Source organism: Pinus tabuliformis, chromosome 5_2 (assembly GCF_031772625.1).
Source record: "Pinus tabuliformis cultivar Carrire ecotype Pingquan chromosome 5_2, CPIR1, whole genome shotgun sequence".
Lineage (NCBI taxonomy): Eukaryota > Viridiplantae > Streptophyta > Pinopsida > Pinales > Pinaceae > Pinus > Pinus tabuliformis.
Window position 1 is genome coordinate 298,282,700 of NC_142306.1, and position 25,198 is coordinate 298,307,897.

General features: G+C 41.0%; 1 protein-coding gene across 5 annotated transcripts in view; it reads right to left on the minus strand.

Annotated features, from left to right (window-relative positions):
- Nucleotides 1–25,198, minus strand: part of LOC149158730 (putative ABC transporter C family member 15) — a 289,427-nt gene that overhangs the window by 225,171 nt on the left and 39,058 nt on the right. For all 5 annotated transcript variants that reach the window (XM_089436298.1, XM_089436294.1, XM_089436297.1 and 2 more), the window contains one exon: nucleotides 2,123–2,443. In XM_089436298.1, the coding sequence (XP_089292424.1) occupies nucleotides 2,123–2,443 (321 nt within the window). The remainder of the gene's footprint in view (nucleotides 1–2,122; nucleotides 2,444–25,198) is intronic.

The following is a 25,198-nucleotide window of genomic DNA, read 5'->3' on the forward strand; positions in this document are numbered from 1 at the left end:
GGATAGCATCACTCGAACATAATGTTCAGTTGAATGCAGATCCTGATCCACTTATACCAGCCTCAGCCTCAGGGCCAACAAGTCCTCTAGTTGCAGGCGCTTCCTCTGCTTAGCCACGACAGAAGCGCATATCTCGTCTATCTTAGCTTGCAGTTGTTGCACATCCTACTAGTGCTACCACTTCTACAGTTGCAGTTGGAGATGATGATGAGGAGGAGCCATGGGCCCCCCTGTCTGACTCTAATACAGAGGTTGATCGAGATGATCTTGGCTCCTCTAGCAATAGCCAGTAGTACTGGTCACAATTTAATTTTGTTGTAGAGTCCATTTCTAACCTCCTTGGTTATGTGTTTTTGTTTTGATCTCTATATCATCATCATGTATGTATTGGGCAGTGCACTAGGTGCCATTTTGATATAATGGATATATACATGAGCCTACTTTGATCATATGTTGTCTTCTATCTATATTCTAATGCTATGTGTTTCGAAACATGAATGAAAATCTTTAAAATTATGTTTTTTATAAAAAAAAAATATTTAATGTATTTTTTACAACGACTGAGTCATTGAAATCGAGCCAGCCGAGTCGATACCGAGTCGGAGTCGGAGTTGGAGTTTTAAAACAAGGATACATATATCGTATTACTAGGATCATTTACATTACAAACTTGCAGAATGGGTTTACAACTCTGATAGGATGATGACTGCTGATGATGAATACAAGATAATCTAAATGCTCGATCATGATGGAAACCCTTTGCAAAAAAGTGTACTGCAATAGGGTAGCTGACACAGAGCGGTCAACAGTCCCAATAGTTGTCATCCTCCTCTTATTTATACTTGCTGCCTTCCTTGCTGGGTAGATATGGGAAAAGTTATTTGGATGTAGTGTTGTATATACTTTTTACAAGGACGATAATTGCATTCCTTTTAGAGATATAAGTATTAGGTTCTTCAATAAAACAAAAGAATGCAGTTGTATTTAAGTTTATAGAGAAAATTTAAAGCATCCAAAAGAAACACATGCAGGCTGCATCCGTCTAAACTATTTTCACAAATGAAATAATACATGAAGAAATTTATTTTAAAGACAAGAAAAAGAAGAAAAGGCACTTAATATTGGAACCACTGATCTGATTAAGAAAATAAATCTCAGGATTCCTATATTCTACATATAAAAAAAATTATGGTCAAGGATATTCCATATTGTCCTCTCAGAAAATGACTTGCTGTAGAGCGGCTGCATGCTTGCAGATCCAGCTAGTTCTTTGTTGAATATTTATAAGTTTCATATGGATTAAAATATGTTCATATTTCTGATGTCAATAGTATTTTCTTTGTTTCAATTTGTCTGGGCCTTGTCCATTTGGTGCTTTGACTAGCTAGCCTTTCTTGGGGACTGTTGAAGTATAAGACTTTTCAGTTTGTTGGTTGAATTCAATGTATTTTATTTTCCCTTGATAATAATATATCAAATAAAAATTTAAGAAAAAAAAAGCATCAAAGTATTGTACAATCATTCAATTTTCCTATATGAATCTGTTGAGAAGACCCACACACCCCTTTTCACCATGCATGTAAAGGATATTTCACAGAAACGTTAAACACTGAGACATATGTACTTTTAGCAGTGCTTGGTTTCAACCTCCTGAACAGCATGTATTTACCTATTTGAGCAATTTTGCAACATATTATGATTATGGCCTATGGCAAATTAAAAAGAGCTCCAAAAATAAACATGACCAATGGATTGCAATATCATATTCAGCCTATTGCAAATAAAAAATGGTTCTGCAAAAACAAACAATGTACCTCACTAAGGGACCAAATGGACCTGTAGCCAATGCATGCAAAAAGATCCGAGTAATACAGGTAATAGCATAATGACAAAACAGAGGAAACAAAAAAAAACATGGGCAGTTTTCCTAATGAAATTCCAAAAATAAAAGTGTGTAAGATTAAGCAAAATGGGGGTACATATTCAGATCATGACATCCTTTACAAAGAAGAATTGTATGCAACACATTTTAGAATTTCCCAATAAAATCGCTTCAATGTTAAATTTCCTTTTGAATAAAAGACAAAATAGTAGCCAAAACCCTCTTCGAAAGCGTACTTACTTTGAATAGATAACTTCCTGTATGGGCATCTAAAGCACTGAAAATGTCATCAAGAACGTATATATCTGCACTCTGATAATAAGCTCTCGCTAACTGGACACGCTGTTTTTGTCCACCACTCAAATTGATACCTCTTTCTCCAATTTCAGTTTTATCACCATATGTCATCTGAGAGAGATCAGTTTCTAGTGCACATAGCTTTAGGGTATTCTTATACTTAACATGGTCCAACTCTTTTCCAAATAAGATGTTATCTCGAATGGTACCATTCTGTATCCAAGCAGACTGTGCCACATATGCTATGCTACCACCCACCTTCACCTGCATTCAACCAGTTCTGTTGCGTAAACAAATAAAAAGCTTCATCGAAGGACTTCACAATCTCAGATATGATAAAAATATCACCAGCTAAACTAAACAATCTAACAAGTCATCAGTTTTATAAAATCAAGGAATGAAATATACGTGGAGCACTAAAATAGAATATGTATGGATCAATGCCTAACTAGAATATTCTTGTCCAATGCCCTATTTCATATGAATCTCATGGGAATTTGTTATTATATTTGCAATATTTATTTTATTTATTTTGCTAGCAACAATGGAGATTTCGTTTTAAGTTTCTGATTTGATGCTAATGATTTCTCTGTAGTAATTCAACTTTCTCTTTTTCTCAGTGGCGTTATCGCTCCACATGTTCTTTTCAAACACAGTTACGCTAGTGCTTTTAAGTTTTAACAATATGGATATTTTGGAGGGTGTCCTCCTCCACTATACTCCAATGGTTTAACCAAGAGACTGCATCTTTAGTCCAACCCCCTTTCAGCCTTGAATGACTTTCACTGATGTTTGAGCATTGAAAGGAAGCATTTCATTTTTCATGTAATTAGTTCGTGCTTGTACATTAAATTCCCTACCATAGCCTTAGGCTCAATGGGAAGGAGCCCATCTTCTAAAATGATACTAGCATAAGGTAGGCTCAATGGGAAGGAGCCCATCTTCTAAAATGATACTAGCATAAGGTGTATTGCACTTAATTCTAAGGCTATTCTAAATTGTTTTTGGGTTTACACGATTTTCATCCAAGTTTCCTTGGAGATACTACAGCCCCAAGCCTCTCAGTCATACAGAAGCACTGGCGTAACCAAGGTTTCGAAGAGGAGCTTTTTTTTGCCCAAACCAATTACAATAGTTTTCAAGAGCAAAATATGGCTATGCTTCCCAACTATCATTAATTCTTTTTTCAACACTACAGTTCCAATTTAGCTTGTGATGGAAATCAATTCCAAAACTATAGATAGATAGATAGCCCATATGTTAGCTCAATCAGTTGGACCATCTACCAAGGGCATCTCACCAATGGGAAGGTCACAGATTCTAATCCAATCAAGTCCCTCAGGTAACCAGCCACTCTTGCAGCTAGCATTTGATGTTGTCCTCCATCCAAATATTTTGGGGAAATGCAGGGAATCGTCCAAAGTTTGCCTTCAATATATATATATAAACTAGAAACATATAAAACTAAGATTTCAACAATTAAAACCATTCATATTTAAAAATATACCCAAAAGAAAGTTTTCATTGGTATATACTATATTATAACAGCCCTTGAGTCAACACATGATATGTAAACATTCCACGCATATATGATATATATGCATTGCACAAATCAAAAACTAAAAAATGCAAACTACGTGTTACTTCCCAAACCCCTTCAAGACAATGTATGTTCTACAAGGATGCATATCTAACTTCCCAGTGTCCTCCAAGGTGGACAACTGAGCTTGCAACATAACACTAATCAAATGGACCAAATCTAAAATCAGCCCTGATATTTGAGCAAACAAAGCAAGTTGACCCTGTTACCGCTCAAACTAGCAAGGGTCCTAGGAGGGGATCCTAAAGAGCAACTACTAAGTCAAGGGGCAACGATGGAGCGATAGCCCACTTTCACCTCAGCTAAGCCTCCCTGCTCTTCATGGACTTTCACCGTTGGGAGGAGTCCCAGTATGAGAGGAATCAAAAGAAAGGATGAATCAATGATAAGATAGGGTGATTCCTAAAGCCTATTCACAAGAAAGACACAATTAAATGGCTTGCTTGCTTAAGAAGCAAGGTGATGGGCTCTCTAGGAAGGGCTAAGAGGATACTTAAGCCTAGGTTTGGAGAATATTGCTTGACAAGAAGCTTCCTCGATGTGGAGGAATGGTTTCTATGCAATCCTTGTGGAATTTGAGTTATAAAGTTGTGGAACCACAAAGAACTAAAGTGGACCCAAACTAAGTCAAGGATGTGGAGTTTATCAATACTTGAAGGGCTTGACAAATTTCGGGAGGAGAATAGGATTATAGGACAAAATCTCTTTTGAATTTTAAATGCAATGATCAAAGTGAGGACACTAACCCAAATCAACCTAGGGAAAGAAATGGTCTCGTGTAGAGGGCTTGCAATATCTCGAGATTCCACCGTCTTATTCGATTCAAACTTGGAGGACCTCTTGAGAAAACTTTAGCGCTGTAGTGGACCAAAATTCAAGGGCTTTCAATGGCTGCAAGGAATTTCGCTTGATGCCCTAGGTGACCCTCTAGGGTTAGGCTTGTTGTCGCACAAAGTGTCTAAGCACCGCAACAACGCTCAGAGTAAGGGTTGTCACTCTTGATCCTTACTCACTCCATTTAGACTCTCTCCTAGGCAAGTCAAGGGGGGTAGTCCCTAGGGTAAATGGATGAGAAAGCCGGTGGAACACGGGCTCTAGGAGATTTTAATGATGAACAACTTGATGAATTTAAAGCAAGTCTCGGTCAATTACGACAGATGGATTAAGATAAGACACAATTACAAGATATAAATGACTACAAACTAGTGTCTTCTATATTGAATTAACCGTAGGCTAAGTAATAACAAGTCATCCAAAGAAAACTTATAGATGTGGCAAAGTGACGATCATGAACAATTAATGTAAATACCCAAAACTTTAACATGCAAGAGATTCTAGATTTAAAATAATTTTCACTTAATGGCCCAGATCTAGAATTAATTAAACTTTCTCCTATCGCCAATATAAATTTTGAAACATTAATCGCACTTGACAATAGAGAAATATAAAAAAATGCATTTAATCACCAAATAACACTAAGGAACTTCAAATTTTAATTTTAATTATTCCTTAGGCAATAACTTTAATGGTCTCTGAAGAAATCAAAATCTTTCTTTTAATGTGACGAAAGTAAAACAAATCAAAGGATTAATAAATTAAAATTTTAATGGGCCATAGACCACATTAAAATTTTTAATATGAACACATGAATCCCTTTGATTTAATTCCTTCGTTACCAGAGAATTTTATATTTAAAATAAATAAATAAATAGACTTTTAGATTTTTAGAATTTTTTAAATTTTAGGATTTTTAGATTTTTAGGATTTTTTAGAAATTTTTTAATGTTTTGGATTTTTTTTAGATTGTTTTATATTTTTATGATTTAGAAGTTTTTATGATTTTTTAAAGTTTTTTAAATGTGAATAAAATAAAATAAAAATCAAAATCATAAAAAAGAAATTGAAAAAATGTAAAACAAAATAAAATCAAAATAAAAAAAAAGAAAAAAAAAAAAAAAAAATCGAAACTCTAAACTAAAACAAAACTAAACAAAGCTTTAAATGAAAATGAAATCTGATTATTCTAAACTAAACTAAATAAAAGTAATGAAATCGAACTAAACTAAATAAAACTGATATCTAACCTAACGTATCTAACCTAACGCACACATAAAACATAAAAAAAATCAAACGCTTTTTGTTGTGCGTGTGTGCAGGTGTGGAGCTCGACGAAGAAGCAAGGTTTGGAGCTTGGACGGAGGGAGGACGCAGCAAAGGGTTAATGGTGGGCAGCGATGGATGAAAGAAGCTGCGTGGGGAGGAAGGGAGGGTGCCACATGTGATGGTAGACAAATGGAGGACAATGAGAGCAAGGACGGATTGGGGTGCGGGGAGAAAGTCTGCAGTAGAAAACGCCAGTCAAGAGGGAGCTCTTTGAAATGGATGCGGATCGAACGAGGATGGATAACAACAAGAAGAGGGAAATGAGGACTGTGGTTTGGAGGATTACGAAGGGAAATAGAGTTTAGAAGGGTCTGGCCAGCACCTAGAGATATGGAGAGCGGAAGGATGAAGGGACGCTCAAAGAGATGGTGAGGTATGCTGGCAGCATTATGGCAACAAGCTTTGTTTTCTTGCAGGTTGACGGATGCGATGGCAACAAAATGGAGATGGCAGAAGAGCGAGGAGAGGGTTGTGAGAGCGGCGGATAAGAGACAGGGTAGCGGGCTGAGGAGTAACGCAAATTTGATATATGGCAATAAGGGCTTAAAAATAATTTCGAAATGCACAGTGAACCCAAAAACCCAGGCAGTGAATCAATCAACAAAAATGGTGGCCCAGAACCTCTTTAAATCCACCAGAACTTCTTTAAAAAATTTCCAGAAATCTTAATTTAAAACTTTGAATCCACTTGCTTCAGATTTAACCCTGAAACCCTCACTAAATTTCCAGATCTGAATTTAAATTTAAACCCCTGGACTGCAAAATGTCTAAATAATATCCCTAGAAAAAAAATTAATGAACCTAGAGATCCAGATCTTACCCTCCAGGGCCTAGATCTGGACTCTACACAGTTTTCTCCTTGAGATTTGTAGCTGCAAGACAACAAGAAACACCCAAACGATATATACAATGACCCAAAAAGCTAAAACTCAGCAAACTCAAGTCAGAAAACTGAAAATAATTACAGATTTATGCACATGAATCGCAGATCTATCATATCTAGGGAGTGTGAGTCCAACTCCGCTCCCAGATCTGGTAATCTAAGGCTCTTAATAACCAGATTCATCAATTTCGCATGCAAAAAAAATAAATTTTTAAAGTTTAAAGGAGGTGTTGAGCTCAAAACCCTTCATGCATCACCAGTAAAAATATCTTATGATAAACACGGGATCAAATTATGTTGGTCTCTTTAGAAAACACGAATCGGGAGTTGGCTGAACCAACTGAAAACTTCCCCGAATGCCCGATGATCTAAAAATCAAGACTTTCTTGCAAAACTCAATTCAGCCATCAACATAAAGCGAGAAAACAATAATAAAACTCAAACAAATAGAGATACATGCTATTACATTCAGAATTTAGATTATTATTCAAACCCCAGCGATTGAGCAACATACCTGTACTCAAATCACTCTTCAAAAGCTATTGTCAATGGCTAAAAAGAAATTATGTATGAAAACAAAACATCTTACAGTGTTTCCATGAAGAATAACACCGATGAAAATTAACCCCAAAGTCTTTCTTTATTATCCGAATAAAAATTATAAGAGAACTTTTTGCTTGGCACACAACTCAAAGGTTGGATGAATTGACTGACAAATGACCTCCTATTTAAAGATAAATCTTCCAACGGCTAGTTCGAGTGGTCTTTGCCAAAGCAATCTCAACCGTTGATGAGGATTAAAATTTCTTTTAATATCATCCGTCGAAATTTTAAATTCTTGAGAAAATTCGAATTTTTCAATTAAATGCATTTTAATTAATTCAGAAATTAAAATTTTTAATTAATTTCCTCAAAATTTTGACTTTGACTTAACCCCAAGGACCAAAGGCTTAAAATTTAGCAAAATAATCAATTTACCTTAGTCCCGGGACCTCTTAAAATTTAATTTTTAAGGATTGACGAATTTTGCCTTCAGAGAATTTAAATTTACCTAGGACCTAGAATTAATTAAATTTTTGGCTTAGGATTTTAATTAGTTGTTGGCCAGAAAATTTAATTAATTAACCTATGAGGAAATAAATTATTTTTCCAACCCTCAAGACACTTCACATTCTAATTTTCATATCTTTTACATCATAAAGGGGAAAACCCATCTGAAATAGACCCTCACAGACTACCCATTTCTGCGACACAAATATAATCCAAAAGACCAAGTAAGCTGTAATAAAATAACCTAACCAAATAGTTAGGATTATTCCCAAATCACTTTTACATAGACTCAATCTAGAACACTAGGACTCGCCTAAGATCCCAATGACAAAATACATTCCGGCTTTGGGGTAAGACTGAAAGAAAACTCTACTGACCATCTGAGAATGGATCAGTGAGACAAAAAACCTCTCGGAATGTAGATCGTCACCAGAAAAGTAGGTTTACATAGGTAATCACATACACGACACGAACTTGCTGAGATTATTTACATTATACACATGCAGAATGGGTTTATATTATAAGATGATGATAGTTGGATGGCACGAATACATTGATCAGGCGCTATCCCTTTTGCAAAAAAAAGGGGGGTACTGCTATGGGTCGTTGACACGTAGTGGTCAACAAGGCCTAGAATTGAGAAAAGTGGAGAAAAGAGAGGTAATTTTGACAACCAAAAGGATGTGAAGATCAGTGCCTTGCTTCTTGGGGCTAATGGAGTCAAGATACACCTAGATCAAAGATTTTCGTGAGTTAAGGAGCCCCTATTTGACCTCTGCTAGCCTTTCCAAGTGCAGTAACTAGGTTATTAGGGATTTGTATTTCAAATTTGCAAAGGAGAAGAAGTTTCGAGGTCTTCCAACCTAAGAGGTGACTCTACGAATATTCACCCATTCCCTCAAAGAGCAACACATTCATTAAATCACTTATTCAAGGTCTTCAGAAGAATTTCGCATTACTTTAACCCATACATGAATAATGATAATAATAACATGCATTAAACAAGTAAGATAACAAGAATAGCATTAAAATTTCACTTACATGAGAGAGAGAGTATATCCATTTATCAACTTCGTATTAGAAAGCTAAATTGCACGAAACGGGGAAACAGGTACGAGTTTCCGAAACGGGCACAGGTACGAAACACGACCTCCCCAAATTTTGGAAACTGGGAAACGCGAATATATATATATATATATATTAGAATTTAGGACATTTAAGAAATGTTATGTGTAATCATAAAACATATATCATACATTATAAATTATTGCATTTAAACATTATGATTAAATTTACATCACATTTACTCATGAATGGTCACATAATGAAAATAAAAATATCGGAATATCCAAAAGCAACCTTTATTATATATCCAAATCTCAAAATCAGCCTTTATTATATATATGAGGCTGCAAGTACAATAAAGACTAGAAGGCTGCAAGAACTATTGAGACAAAAGACTAATCCTCATCATCAAAATCCTCATAAAAAATAGAAGCACAACCATGCTCAACAATGGATGGTGGTGCTGAAGAAGATGATGGGCCAATTCCACTTCCAGGCTGGACCTCAATATTTAGGGCAGCAAGAGAGAGATCCAAATCAGGACTTTCTGCATCCACATCCCATTCTTTAGAAGGACCATTGCTGTATTCTGGTCCCCTACGAGATGCAAGGCGAAGGTTGGAGTGCACATAAACAAGATCCTCTGCCTTCTGTGAGCCCAACCTATTGTGCTTCACAGAATGAATAAAACCATAAGTGCTCCAATTCCTTTCTGTTGATGAAGAGCTTGCCACTTGTGAAAGAATACGAATGACAAGGTTTTGAAAATGTACACCATTTTCTCCATGACAAATCCACCACCTAAATTGATTTATGGTGCTTCTCTCCTCCAAAACTGATATATCTGCATAATCATCTATTCCTGCAACAAAACTGGCAAATTCTTTCTTTACCTCCCTGTGTATATGCGCAGGAAACACTCTCATAAGGGATTTTTTCACCCCATTAGCCACCTATCTATCCTTATGGGGTGCCTTCCTCTTCCCATTGCTTTGAGCAATAAGCTCGTCATCATAAAATTTGGATATTCTGCTATCTTGAATTGAAGGGGATGCCCCTCTGGGGGTGCTGGTTGTTCATGTTGTTGAGTGGCACCGGCTCTCCTCTTTCTTGCTTCAGCTACAACCATTGGCTCAATGTTAGATGGAGCTTGAGGAGTAGCTAGAGTAAGCTCATCATGCCTTCTCTTAATAACATCTGCCTCATCTTGCTCACTTTGATATGGCCTCCTTGCCAATGGGTCTGTTGTTTTTGTGCAACCCACAACCCCCTGTCCTCCTCCATGCAAAAGATGTGCCTTCACTCTTGGGTAGGAGCCCTTGTACGAATTATTGCAAAGATTACATCGCCATTCCCATGAGCCACCACCTCCACATTTTTTAAGCTTCTGAACATGCCTCCAAAGAGGATAATATTCAGCCCTTGGGTTGGCCCTAGGGCTTGAACTTGCAGCTACACTTTGGTTGGAAGCCATTGTTGCAAAAATAAATAAATAAAAAACAAATCTGTAAATAAAAAACGTTTTTCATATTTTTGGCAGGATAAATCCTCGAAAAATTGAAGAAATAGTAGGAAAAAACTAAGAAAATAAATGTTGCTTCCCCAAATTAATTTTCTGTAGCTGAAGCTACCCCAAAATGCCGGAAAAGACAAGAGAAATATGGTTATAGCTGAGCCAAAATCCAAGAATGCCATAGCCGGAAACTTTGCACTCCAAATATGTTGCTGAAATCTCTTTCTCTTGCTGCTGAAATCTCCTTTGCTCACTATTGAAAACGCCCTAGCTGAAACCACTGCTCTCTTCCTCTCTTCTCCTTTGCTAAAATCGCCAGTCTCCAAGAGAAACGACTTGCTCAATTGTGTGATGAGAGAATGAGGCGAGGGTCACTTTTATAACTTGAGAGAGGTATCTAGAAGCCACTTTAGTTGCCTAATAAAAAAAATAGAAGACAAAATAATAATAAAAAGCAAAAGAAAAAGTCAAGTCGCATGATGAAACTCTGCCGTACGGCTCAGAAACTCGTTTCCGACCGTACTAGCCACGTTTCATCCTCAAGAAATGGGCCAATACGGCCGGAAACAAGTTTCCGGGCCGTACGATACGAGTTTCCTTGTTTCCGTTTCATTTCCGTACAGAAATGGACCCTAAACCCACGTTTCTTGCAACTTAGCTCCAAAGACTAGCGAAAATCCAAACATCATATTGCATCAAGAAAACTCCAAAATCCCAGCAAAAAGTGCGAAAATCTCTCAAGAGATACTAATCCAATCCAAGAGATGATGAGAGGAATGAATGAGCCTCTCATGAATTTATATCCTCTCTAAAGAGTTTGATTTTCCTAATTAGGCCTAATTAAGCCCCAAATAATAAAATAATGTGCAATAATAACATCCCTTGGTGACAAGCCCACCAAGATAGCTCCAAAATAGAAAGATAAGCCTCTCAAGAGGGAAAAATAGTAAACATAATGAGTCGTTGGGCCATTGAGAAGGGCTAGTGGAGTCCAAAGTGTGCCAGGTGAGAGAATAGACTCCAAACATAGTGAATAAGGGGGTGGCCCCTTGATATCGAAGCAAGTCACATGTGGTGTTCCCAAGTGGGTGTGGGGGCACAATGACATCCTCATGGGTCTCCAAGTGAATCGATAATGCCTGTAAACCATCTATAAGGGCTAGGATGATGACATAAGCCCTCCCTTTGTCTCCCGCGGTGAGACACATCCTCATCTGGACCATGGAACCTTTGCCAAGTGTGTGGTACAAGTGTGAAGTCACTTGGACATGGTGATCCAAGTGCATCATCCTCATCCAAAAAGGTGAAACACGAGCAATCACTGAATGGTGTTGGAGATCCATGAAGTACTCTCTACTATGGTGGAGGCCCATGTCTCTCTACACTCACTCTACAAGTGCCAATGCGACCCTCTAAAGGGCTTAGACCCCGTATAGGGAGACCAAAATCCAAATGGAGACCCACCTGCAATCCTGCATAAGATCCAATGGGTCCCTCCACCCTCCAATACAGCAGAACATTAGAGTAATCAAGTAAAAGAGCTTACAAATCATGGAACACAAGCGAACACTTCATAATGTCATGCCCTTCCACAGTGGGCTTTAGCATGTACAAGTGTCTCCAAGCTCAATAAAGGGGTTAATCAAGGACCCTATTAGGTTTAGCTTTTAAAGGGGGTAACATGTCCATGGTATATCCATCAAGTGGTAGGTGGCATGTGATATAATGATAGAATGGAGTGCAGATCAGGGAAAGGCTCCTAGCCACATGCCATGGTACAAGGGTACCTATAATAGGGGAAGCCCACACTTGGGTATATGAGTGTAGGAGAGAGAAATCGTGGTACATGAGTTACCCCGGCCTTTTTTTTCCATCCTTCTTCATATGTCTTTTTCCTTTGATTGAATTTTCTGCATAACTGCTTGGGGCTCCAAGGAATGAGAGCATGATGTGCAAGATACAACAGTAGTTTGTAGATACCCCCTTTGGGTGGGGCAACTTATTTCCCACAAGATGTTGGGACTATCATGGGTTCCATAATGTCGAGGGGGCTCATTTAGGGCCCATAGGAACCAAGGTGATGGCCATAGATAAGGGGTAGAGCTCATGTTTGGCTTCTGACCACGTGCTATATTTTTGTGTCCCAACCATCTTTTGCATTTTATGGTACATTTCTTGTTGTAAGTGGACATATCATGTTTTTCCTTTTCCTTTTAGCTGCATCAATCTCCAAGGCATCGTTCCAAGCCCAACCCAAGGTGTGGGCAAAGGGGGCGGGGAAAGCTAACCCTTTGTGGACCCAGTGGACAAGTGTGGACCCTATTACCATTCAAACTAGCAGGGGACCTAAGGGGAATCCCTAAAGGACAAATGCTAGGCCAAGGGCAACAAATGGAGTCTTAGCCCACTGTCACCTCAGCTAAGGCTCCCTTCTATTTACGGACTTTCACCGATGGGAGGAGACCCGATATGTGTGGATTCACTAATGAAGGATAAGTCAAACGGATATGAGTGACCCGAATAATCCTCTCCCAAAACTTGAAGAATGAAGATTGTTTGCTTTGTAAGCAAGGTACTAGGTGATCCAGGGAAAGGAAGACAGGGTTTGAGGGTTAGGTTTGTGGGATAAGACTTGTGAAAGAGTTTCCAAATCCCTAGAATCCTTGTTAAAATTGGTATCTCAAATAGTTCTTGAAGAATGATCTTTCAAAGGAGTGGGACCACACGGGGCCAAGTGGACCCAGTCTAGGGTATGAGGAAGGAATGTCACGACCAACGATATTCTTACCCCAGACAAGGTGGAGAGAGGATAAAAGAAAATATAATTACTCAAAGATGTTGGTTTTACCCAGGGAAGTGTTATCGTTGGGGATGGCAGGGCAATATTTGGTCCCGGAGCTAGGGCTTGGATTTTCTCCCAATTCCACTGTCAGAATGTCTTCCAATCTGGAGGAGGGCCAGAGGAAAGGCCAATGCAAGAGACCCTAGGATATCGAATTTTTTTAGTGGCTAACTTGGCAGGAAATTAATGCCCTAGGCACCCCAATGCGGCTAGACTTGGGAGAAGGTGAAAGAATAGGAGTTTTGGTGACCACCCTTGGTATATCAGTGCCTTAACACTTAGGAGAATGGAGTCTATGTTGATTAGGTGTAAGATTTCTTGGTTCCCAGTTAAGGAGGCCTCAAAATTACTTCACAAACCCTCTAGGTCAAGTGAAAGCAATCTTGCAACTTTTATACTTCAAATGCACAAGAGGAATGGCTTGTCAAGGTCAAATTTTACCCCTAGGAGATTTCACTCACACTACATGGCCCATACGATGGAGAGAATGTTATAATAGAGACAATTCCATAATATTAAGCAATAATTTGCATGCAACAATTAACCCTAAAACAACGAAAATCCCAATCCAGCATATATGACAAAAGTAACAAGAATAACATCAAAATTTCGTACTTACATGCAATAGAGTATATCCAACCATTCACAAATGAAAATAGAGAAGCTCCAAGAGAAGATAGACCAATAACCATACATCAAAATTCATCCATAAATGCTCCAATTCATCCTCCAGCAAAAAGTGTGAAATTCTCTAAAGAAGAAAGAGATCCAATCCAAAGTGATGATGAGAAATGATCTCACCTCTCTTGTATTTATACACATCTTAGGAGTTCGAATTAGCATCCTTGGCCTACAAAAGCCCCATAAATAAAATAATGTGCTAATAATACAACTTTTTGGTGACAAGCCCACCAAACTAGCTCATAAATAAAAAAGTAAGCCTTTTAAGAGGTTAAATAATAATCTATGCATGTCGTAGAGCCCTCTAAGAGGCCTAATGAGGTCCATGGGTGCCACAATGAAGAATAGGACCCTCAAAAGCAATGGACAAGGGGCTGACCCCTTCTAATAACCTGTGGTGTTCCAAATGACATGTTGGAGCACACAAGTGTCCTCATGGGTCTCCAAACAAATCGAGGATGCTTGTAGGTTGCCCTCAAGGGCTAGGATGATAATGTAGGTGATTACATCACCGTACAAGTCCTAGATCATCTGCCAAGTGTATGGTGTAGATCTGGGGTCAGTTGGGCATGCTGGATCAAGTGCATCCTCCTCGTCCAAGAAGTGAACCATGAGCAATCTCTAAATGGCTATGGGGATCCATGAAGTGCAATCTGCTGCTATGGAGGCCCATGGCTCTCAACGCACACCCTGTATGTGCCAATGTAGCCCTCCGAGGATTAGGACCCCATATAGGGAGAACAAACCCCAAGTGGAAACCATTTGCAATCCTGCATAAGATCCAATGCATCCCCTAGCATTCCAATACAACTAGTCATTAAAGAAATCGAGTAAATGAGCTTAAGTAATCATGGACCACAAGTGGGGACTTCATAATGGCCTACCCTTCCATAATGGGCTTCGAGATGTGCCAATGTCTGCTAAACTCCTAATTGGGTTAACCAAGTATCCTATTAAGTGGTTTCTTCCTTTAAAAGGAATAATATAGTCAAGGTACATCCGTTAAAAGGTGGTGGCATATGACAGGTAGGTGGATGAAGTAGGGGATGAGAAGGGGCAGCCCTGGGTCACATGATGGGGTACAAGGGTAGCTTATGAGAGGGAAGCCCACACTTGGGTTTATAGTTTGTAGGAGGGAGCAATTGTGGTACATGAGGTGCCCCGGACTTGGATTTTCCACCCTTCTTTATATACCTTTTTCCTTTTTATGATTTTCATTGATTAACTGCTTAGGGCTCAAGGGGTTAGAGCATGATGTATAAGATATCGCAGTGAATTCCCCCTTTTAAGGTGGGGCAGTTCATCGCGCACCAGGGGTTGGGACAATTATGGGTTCCTATATGATGATGAAGGCTCAAAGAACCTGAAGGAACTAGGGTGATGGCCATGATAATGGGGTAGAGCTCATGCATTGGCCTTTTGTTAAAATTGGCAACTAGGGCCAAACACCATATGGATCACCTCATTTATGGCAGATGATATTTTTATTGGATTCCTCTCTCTGAGAGGTGTAGGATTGATCTAACGATTATCCGATTCCAACATGTATTCGTGGAGATATTAATTTATTTTTATTCTTGACAATTTGTCAAGGTCGACAAGCAAGCTAAACAGTCATTTTCACCCCTAGCTTATCCTCAACGTTGCATATAAAAGGAGGAGACCTTGTGGCATTATTTCACTCATTACATCTCACATTCCCCTCTCTCCTCTCTTGATTGGGTACGCATAAAGGAGCAGTATCTCTCTCACACGTGTGGTTGGACAAAGTGTTTTCTAATTAGGGCTACGTTGACCGAATTTAACTAGGGCTACAGGAAGGTATTTTGACCAACATCGACTCCTCTTTGACTGCAGATTAGGTGTGGCTGCCCCTCCTTGGCAACCAGGCAACACTCAATCAACTCGGCCTCCAACAGCAAGAAAAGTCAACCCAAAACAACCCGAAAATACAGTCAAACTTCAGTCAAAGCTGGACAAACCTGCAGTCAACCTTTTGACAGTCAATGCTGGTCAAACCTGAGGTCAAATCACCTCGGTTTCATCACCCGGTTCCGTCACTACAAAGCCATGATCGAAAATCAATCCGAGAAGAGAATCAAGATATTAAGGATTGATAATGGGACCGACTATGAATCCAATGGATTCCATGACTATTGCAGAGAAGTTGGCATTAAGAGGGAGACCACAACACCATACACTGCTGAGCAGAATGGTGTGGCTGAAAGGAAGAACCGTACGATTGTAGAAGTTGTTCGTGCCATGCTCCATGATCAAAGGCTTCTAAAGTTTCTATGGGCCGAAGTTGCGAATACCGCCATATATGTCCAAAACTGATGCCCTCATCAAGCATTGGACTCCAAGACTCCCGAAGAAATGTTCACTAGTAAGAAACCCGATGTCTCTCATTTTAGAATATTTGGAAGTCCCGTATACTTTGATGTGCCGAAAGAGAAAAGAAGCAAATTGGGTGCATCTAAAAAGAAAGGAATCTTTGTGGGATACAATGAAAATTCTAAGGGCTATAGAATTTATGTGGTTGGTCAAAGGGAAGTTGAGATAAGTCATGATGTCACCTTTGACGGAGATATGGCTCTTAGCAAGGTTGACAATCTAGCTATTCCAAAGAAGCTGACACTAGGAAGCCGGATGAAAAAGAAGATGAAACAATGCCGGATGTTGAAGAACATATGGATCCTATTGATCCTCCTCCTCAAGAGCCCTCCTCCTCTAGGAAGAGGCCTGTTGAAGTTTCTAAGTCTACCAATTAGAAACCCTCCATGCACTTTACTGATTTATTCCTACCTACTTGTTCTGTTACTTAACAAGTTATTTACAATGTAAATACTGAAAATAAACACTAGTGCATGCTCAACATATTACAGATCATCAACTGAAGGAAACAGATACAAGCACACAAAATGAAACTGTTATTTTTGGACCAATGTCCCCGGAAAAACCCAATGTGGGAAAACCAGTGCAGCGATCTGAGGGTTTTCTTATTAAGAAATTTCAGAGTACAATCTGGGTGCCAAATCCGGCTTACCCAACAAAGAATGCCCTTGGCAGTAGTACCTCTCAGTCTGAGACAAATGTCCCGGATGAAACCTCGGATAAACCCTCCGGCAACTCCTCGGCTCCAATCTACCCCAGAAACCCTAGCGTCTACCTTTCTAGACTGCGTCAACCTCTCTCTGCCCAACACTAGCCCTGCGTCACCTTGAATGGGCCTGCGTCAGCCTCAGGAGGTGTCAGCCTTATGGCCCTCTGTGTCAGCTACGTTGGCCTCTCTGAAGCACTGCGCAGCTCCTGGCTGCCTCTGTGCGGCCCTGCGTGAGCCCTGGCTAATACTGCGTTACTCTCTCTCCCTCATGCACTGATCTCCCGACACTATCTCTGCCTCTATGTCTCTTTGTACTCACTGCCCCTCAGCTGCAACTCTGATCACTGATTCTATCTCTCTTAGCAAACCCCGCTCTAGAGAATAGAATGACTGATCATCTGGTGTACTCTCCAAGTGACCCTCAAGCCTCCTCTTATACTTTTCTCGTTGACATATCAACGGCCGAGATTAAGTCCCTAATCAATGGCTAAGATTAAATCTGGCTTGATCCATGTCTATTGGACCATTCTAACACAGTTTTATATTAATCCACATTAATATTTTAATTCCCCTAAGTTTAGACTTAGGAACTCCACTAAAAATATTAATTATTTTAATATCTCTCAAACTGTTTAGAATCTGCCCAAACCCTCTCTGAATATTGGAGATCTCATGTGCCCTAACCTCTCCACCAAATTTAGTGGCTAGATCACATCCGATGCTACCCCAAATCAACACTCCCTCTTAGCGAGGATTGTGCTCTAGCAATACTCCTCACTGAGTATTACTCTGATCATCCAGCATCAGTCCCTATGCTGATGCTAGGCCTGCTGCCCACCATCCTCAGCACTGCTGTATCCTGTACTGCTGCCCATGGTTCTGCCATTGCCATTGCTGCATCTGTACGGTAGCTCCCTCTGCATTCGTGCTGCTGCCCATGGCTCTGCCACTGCCACTGCTGCATCTACACTACATCTCCTCTCATCATGATGCACCGTGCTACCCATTGTTGCACTGCAACTCAATTACTGAGAAGTAAGTAACTGATCTCCCAATTCTGACCTCTCTATTGGGCTAGATACCCTCCTGATGTTGAAGCTCCCTCTGTCGCTGACAAGTGCTCCCTCTCTGACCTCTGCACTGCTGCAACAAACTCCCTGCATCTCGCACTGTTGCACATCTCTCTGTGCCATCCTGCACTGGTGCAACAATCCCGTGCCTCTCGCACTGTTGCAGCCTGCTAGCCTCACGTTGTCCTTGGAATCCTGCACTGTAGCTCTCTCTGTTGCTCCATCCACATCCATCTCTACCCACACCAGCCAGTCCTGCTACTCCTCTTTGAGGCTCTAGTAGCAAGGTCTAATCCAAGAGACCAGGTACCTCGAGGATCCTGCTCCTCAACGCCTGTAGTCCGCCTGACTACAGCTCAATGTCTCCCCACTTCCGCTCAAGTGGTGTGTGTGCACTCATGGCACAGTCATTGTCTGCCTCCACTTCCTTCTCTACCCTTGCTGGCGTTGCCTTAGTCTCGAAAAACTCCCTTACTCTTCTTCCTTGGACACTGGGTCGCGTAATGACCCAGCTCTCCACAGTGGAAGCACTTGATCTAGGAGAGATCCTTCTTCTTCCATTTTTCTTTCTTTCCTACAGATGCTAGGGCAACATCTTCCTCCTCATTTTTGACACTGATCCCCTTACTGCTGCTTCCCACCTTTGTTTTCCATCTGATCTCTTCTTGGCGAAGAGCCACCCACATCTCATCCCAAGGTCAAAGTGTCCCTCTGCCCAATATACTCTAGAGAAATACCTCCCAGTCTTCTGAGACTGCATTCAGGATTGTCCTCACCATCAATTTCTGATCTGGCGTGGCTCCTATGGAAGTCAACTAATCTCGAATCTCATTCAGTCCTCCGAGGAAGGTGTCAATCGGTTCTCCCTTCTTCATCTAATATGACCTCATCTAATTTTCTAGTAACATCCTTCTCTGCATAGAAGTATGTTGGCACAGTTTCTTTAGGGCCTCCCACATCTCATTTGTCGTTTCCTTCTTGGCAATGTGTGGTACTACATGGTCCTTGACCCCATCAAGGATGATGCTCTTGGCCTTCGCCATTGCCTCCTCGTACTTGTCGTTCTCAGCTGGATCGACTGGGATAGCTATCGTCCTCAAGGCAAACTGCTTGACACGATTTTTGTCAAGTACAGATAAGATTCTAGCCTTCCAAACTACGAAGTTTGAGGCTCCGTCTAGTCTGTCCTGGTCTCTTACTCCATGTAGTGTCATGCTGCTCTTCTACTTCCCTCCTGGAAGTTCTTGATGTGACTCCCTCTGAGTCTTGATTTCCCGCCTGGATATCCTTCTGCCGATGTCGAGATGCCCCCTACTCGGATCATCTGTGCAATCGCACTACTGATCCGGATTTCTTGGCTAGAAACCCTCGGTAGCAACTCCCTTCTCCTTGGCTTACCCTATCAGGTACCGTTCTAACTACAGTACCCCACCAGCTCCACTCTGCAACTTTCCCATAGCCTCCTAAACCCCAGCAACCTGAAGGTGAGAGCTCCTAGGCTCTGCACAATCCCGGCACCAGCAACTCGGCCTCCTCAGCCAACTGTGTCACAACCCTCTGGCCCTCTACGTGGCTCTGCGTGAGCCTCCCTTTGCCTCCCTTGGCCTCTGCGCTGCCTCTTCCTGGCTCACCCTTGATGACGCAAGCATTGCATCACCCTTCCCTTGTTGTTGCTCTGCTAGGAACAGCTTCTGTCACTCGAGACAGCTGTTTTCTGCTGCTATTGCTCCACTTGGCTGATGTCCTCAGTTCTCCTGTGATCTGCAACCATGCTCTGATACCATGTTGAAGTTTCTAAGTCTACCAGTTAGAAACCCTCCATGCACTTTATTGATTTATTCCTACCTACTTGTTTTGTTACTTAACAAGTTATTTACAATGTAAATACTGAAAATAAACACTAGTGCATGCTCAACATATTACAGATCATCAACTGAAGGAAAAAGATACAAGCACAAAAAATGACACCGTTATTTTTGGACCAATGTCCCTAGAAAAACCCAATGCAGGAAAACCGGTGCAGTTATCTGAAGATTTTCTTATTAAGCAATTTCAAAGTACAATCTAGGTGCCAAATCCGGCTTACCCAACAGAGAATGCCCTTGGCAGTAGTACTTCTCAATCTAAGACAAATGTCCCAGCTGAAACCCCGGATAAACCCTTCGACAGCTCCTCAACTCCAATCTGCCCCAGAAACCCCAGCGTCTACCTTTCTGGACTGCGTCAACCTCTCTCTGCCTAGCATTGGGCCTGCGTCACCCTAAATGGGCCTACGTCAACCTCAGGAGGTCCTGTGTCAGCCTTCTGGCCCTCTGCATCAGCTACGCTAGCCTCTCTGAAACACTGCGTAGCTCCTGGCTACCTCTGTGTGAGCCCTAGTTGCTACTGCGTCACTCTCTCTGGCTCCTGCGCTGATCTCCCAGCACTATCTCTACATCTCTGTCTCCCTGTACTCACTGCCCCTCAGCTGCAACTCTGATCACTAATTCTATCTCTCTTAGCAAACCCCGCTCTAGAGAATAGAATGACTGATCATCTAGTGTACTCTCCAAGTGACCCTCAAGCCTCCTCTTATACTTTTCTCGTTGACATATCAACGACCGAGATTAAGTCCCTAATCAATGGCTAAGATTAGATCTAGCTTGATCCATGTCTATTGGACCATTCTAACACAGTTTTATATTAATCCACATTAATATTTTAATTTCTCCATTAAAAATATTAATTATTTTAATATCTCCCTAATTGTTTAGAATCTGCCCAAACCCTTTATGGGTATTGGAGATTTCATATGCCCTAACCTCTCCACCAAATTTCGTGGCTAGAGCACATCCGATGCTACCCCAAATCAACAAGGCCCTCATGGCTTAGGGGGACTCTTAAAGATGTCGAGAGACATATTGCACCAAGAGGGACTTTCCGTGAAAGCAAGAAGCTGACCAGGTATCAGGGATACTTGACCATTATGAGCACTATCATTCAAAACGAGCCTACATCATTCGAAGAAGCCGTGAAGCATTAAGTATGGAAGGATGCTATGAATGAAGAATACGAGTCCATCATGAAGAATGATGTCTAGGATGTGGTCCCCAGACCCCAGGACAAATTAATTGTCACCTCAAAATGGCTTTCCAAAATCAAGCATAGAGTTGATGAGAGTGCAGAAAAGTACAAGGCTCGCTTTGTTGCTTGAGGCTTCTCTCAAAAGGAAGGTGTGGATTACGATGAGATATTTGCTCCTCTTGCCCGATACACCACCATCCTCTCAATCATTGCCTTTGCTGCCACGCAAGGATGGAACCTACATCAGATGGATGTCAAGACTGCTTTCTTGCATGGTTCGATTAAAGAGGAAGTCTATGTGGAACAACCGGAGGGGTTTGAGATTCATAATTGGGAATCTCATGTATGCATGTTGAAGAAAGCTCTCTATGGGCTGAAGCAAGCACCCTGAGCTTGGTATGAGAGGATTGATAGCTATTTGATGAAGCTGAGATTCACTAGGAGTGAAGTCGATCCAAACCTTTACTTTAAGGTTGAAGATGATAAGCCTCTCATACTGGTGCTTTATGTGGATGACCTCTTTCTGACTGGTGTAGACCCTCTCATTCACAAATGTAAGAGGGAGTTGGCTTCCGAATTTGAGATGAAGGAGCTAGAACTGATGCACTACTTCCTAGGGTTGGATGTCTGGCAAAAGCAAGGAGAAATTTTCCTATCTCAAGGAAAATACGTGGTGAAGATATTGGAAAGAATTAGGATGGTGGACTGCAAGCCCATGACTACCCCGATGGAGCTTAACTTCAAAAGAAGTTATATGGTAGTGTTGCCAGACTTGAATTGGGAAATGCTTTTGAGTATCATGATCTCATAGAAGCATTTATGTTCTTGGTGAACTCCCGTTCGGATATATGTTTTGCAATCAACATGTTGAGCCAATATATGGTTGCGCCTCATCACTCACATTGGATTGGTGCCAAGAATCTTTTGAGATATCTTTGGGGCACAATCACTCATGGACTGAGATACACTGCCAGAGATGTGAGGCTGCATGGTTATTCCAATGTTGATTGGGCAGGCAGTGTGGTGGATCGCAAGAGCACTTTCGGGTGTTGTTTCTCTTTGGGTTCTGCTTCAATATTCTGGATGAGCAGGAAAAAGAAGTCAGTTGCTTTGAGCACACCTGAGGTCGAATACATTGCTGCGAGTATGGCCTCCTGTGAAGCTGTCTGGTTGAGGAAGCTCTTCAGTGAGCTGTTTGGACATATGTTGGATACTACTGTGATCCTCTGCGACAACCAGAGTGGGATTTGTTTATCAGAGAATCCCGTATTTCATGATCGCTCCAAGAACATCGATATCAGGTACCACTTTATTCGAGATATGGTACAACGAGGAGCAATAAGGCTCCATCATATTGGGACTGATGAGCAGGTTGCCGAAATTCTGACGAAGCCCCGGGGAAAGGTAAAATTCTTGACTTTCCAAGAACGACTAGGATTCATGGAGAGACCCTCTTATGAGGGTCCTATATGATATATACATTGAGCCCTGGGAGCTCCAGGGGGCTTGGGGTACTTCTTGGAGCAATGAAAAACCATAGTGTGAGTGGTTCAACCTTCCCCTAGTGGTTTGCTATGTACAGGGTGAGTGGTTCAACCTTCCCCTGTGATACCCCGTGGCGACATGTAGGCAGGATGAGTAGTTCATCCTTCTCCTACTGAGACAACCTACCCATGCAGTCTAGGACTCATGGGAAGTACCTCTCATCTAGCCAATGAGTAGGGAAATGAGGATAGGGACCATAGTACTACCGATGGACGCATCATGTACTACCGTACTCCCTATGCTAAGATGATATTGATCTAGGATCAATTGGAACTGGCTTTGGGTCAGTAAGACTGGTATGAGACATTCTCTTTATTTGGAACTGATTTCGGATCAGTAAGAGTGGTATGACGCACTCTCTTTATTGGAACTGACTTTGGGTCAATAACAGTGGTATGAGACAATCTCTTTATTTGGAATTGATTTCAGATCAGTAAGAGTAGTATGACACACTCTTTTTATTGGAACTGACTTCGGGTCAGTAAGAGTGGTATGAGACACTCTCTTTTATCTGGGACTGACTTCGGGTCAGTACAGAAAGGTATGTTACATTCTCAATCACTTCTTCTTCTTCATAGTTCAGCAGAGTAGAGCAAAGCAGTGCATTGATGGCAGAGATAGTACCTACAAACAGATGGATTAGCAGATGGAATTCTCCCTACTTGAGAGGGAGTGTTAAAATTGGCAACTAGGGCCAAACTCCATATGGGTCACCTCATTTATGGCAGTTAATATTTTTCTTGGATTCCTCTCTCCGAGAGGTGTAGGATTGATCTAAAAATCATCTGATTCCAACATGTATTCATGGAGATATGAATTTATTTGTATTCTTGACAATTTGTCAAGGTCGGCCAGCAAGAAAAACAGTGATTTTCACCTCTAGCTTATCCTCAACGTAGCATATAAAAGGACAAGACCTTGTGGCATTATTTCACTCATCTCATCTCACATTTCCTTCTCTCTCCTCACTTGATTGGATACGCATAAAGGAGAAACATCTCTCTCACACGTGTGGCTGGATGAAGTGTTTTTTGATTAGGGTTGGTGCCACATCTTCTGTCCTCTTGTCTTGGCTTGTCTTCGACTATTTATATTTATGTTATATCTGCATTTTACTATCATGTTGATGTGATTGCTATTCTGGAAATTGAATTTGGGCTAATAAGAAATTTGAAGTAAATTGCTCTTAAGCATAAAACATACCAAAATTGACACTTTTCCCACGTGCTAAATGTTTTTGTCCCGACCATCTTTTGCTTTTTGTGGTACTTTTCCTGTTGAATGTGGCCATATATGCTTTCAACTTTCTTTTTAGATGCATCCATCTCAAGGCTTCATTCTAGGCCATGACCCAAGGTGTGGGTAAGGGGAAGGGGCGAGCTAACCCTATGTGGACCCGATGGAGGAATGTGGACCCAGGTGGGAGAAATAATGGATAGGGTAATAATGAATGGAAAGAGGGTAATATGAGCAAATAAGGGAGTTGGACCACACAACCAAAATTAGGGTTTCCGGTGAAATACCATACTTGGAACCAAATGGCCAGTAAAAGAGATCCCACGGGACTAGAATCCAAGGTTAATTCCTGAAAGGGGTCTAGGGGACAGAAGCACAGACCTAGCCCATTCTTTCCGCTGAATCCCCCCATTAATCCATACCCATAATTGTCCATGATAAGCAAACTACAATACTCAATGTCCAAATGACAAGGCATGCCTTTAGATTCGGGAGGCCCACCTTCAAACATACAATCATGGCAGATCGGCGAGGGACCACATGGCTGGCTCAAGTGGCGGAGAAATGGCACAATGAGCTAGCTGATGGCTGCAAGAGGCAGCTGGATACCAGTTGAGGACCATCTTGGAGAAAAACAATTCTCTTAGGGATATGAACCATAAAATGGTGGGTAACATACTTAGTTGGGAGAAGTGATAAATGGGGTTAAAATGGGCGGAGGGGAGTGATGTATATGGTGTCGGGATGCGGGACCACACAACCAAAATCGGAATTTTCCATGTGGTGCCAGCCCTAAAGCTAATAGCCTATAAAGGAGATCCCATGGGACTAGCATATAAGGCTAACCACCAAATCGAGCATGGAGACAAGAGTATTGATCTAGCCCACTCTTTCTGTCGAATCCCCCCACCAATTCATGCTCAAAAGTGTCCATGATAAGTAAATTGTAATATCCCCAATTAATTAACATGGTTAAGAAGAATTTCCATTTTTTTGCAATTTTGGCCATTGGGAGATATTTTGGCATTAGGACTTAGGAAAGGTGGATTAGGAGGACCCCACTTGACTTTTTGGGAAGAGAACGCTTCCAAACATTAGAAAAGGAAATAAATCAAAGTGCAAGTGGAATTTGGGGGCCACTTAAAAGGGAATTCATACCCCTTAGGAGAGTTTGAATTATGGCAAAAGAGAAAAAAAGTGACTTG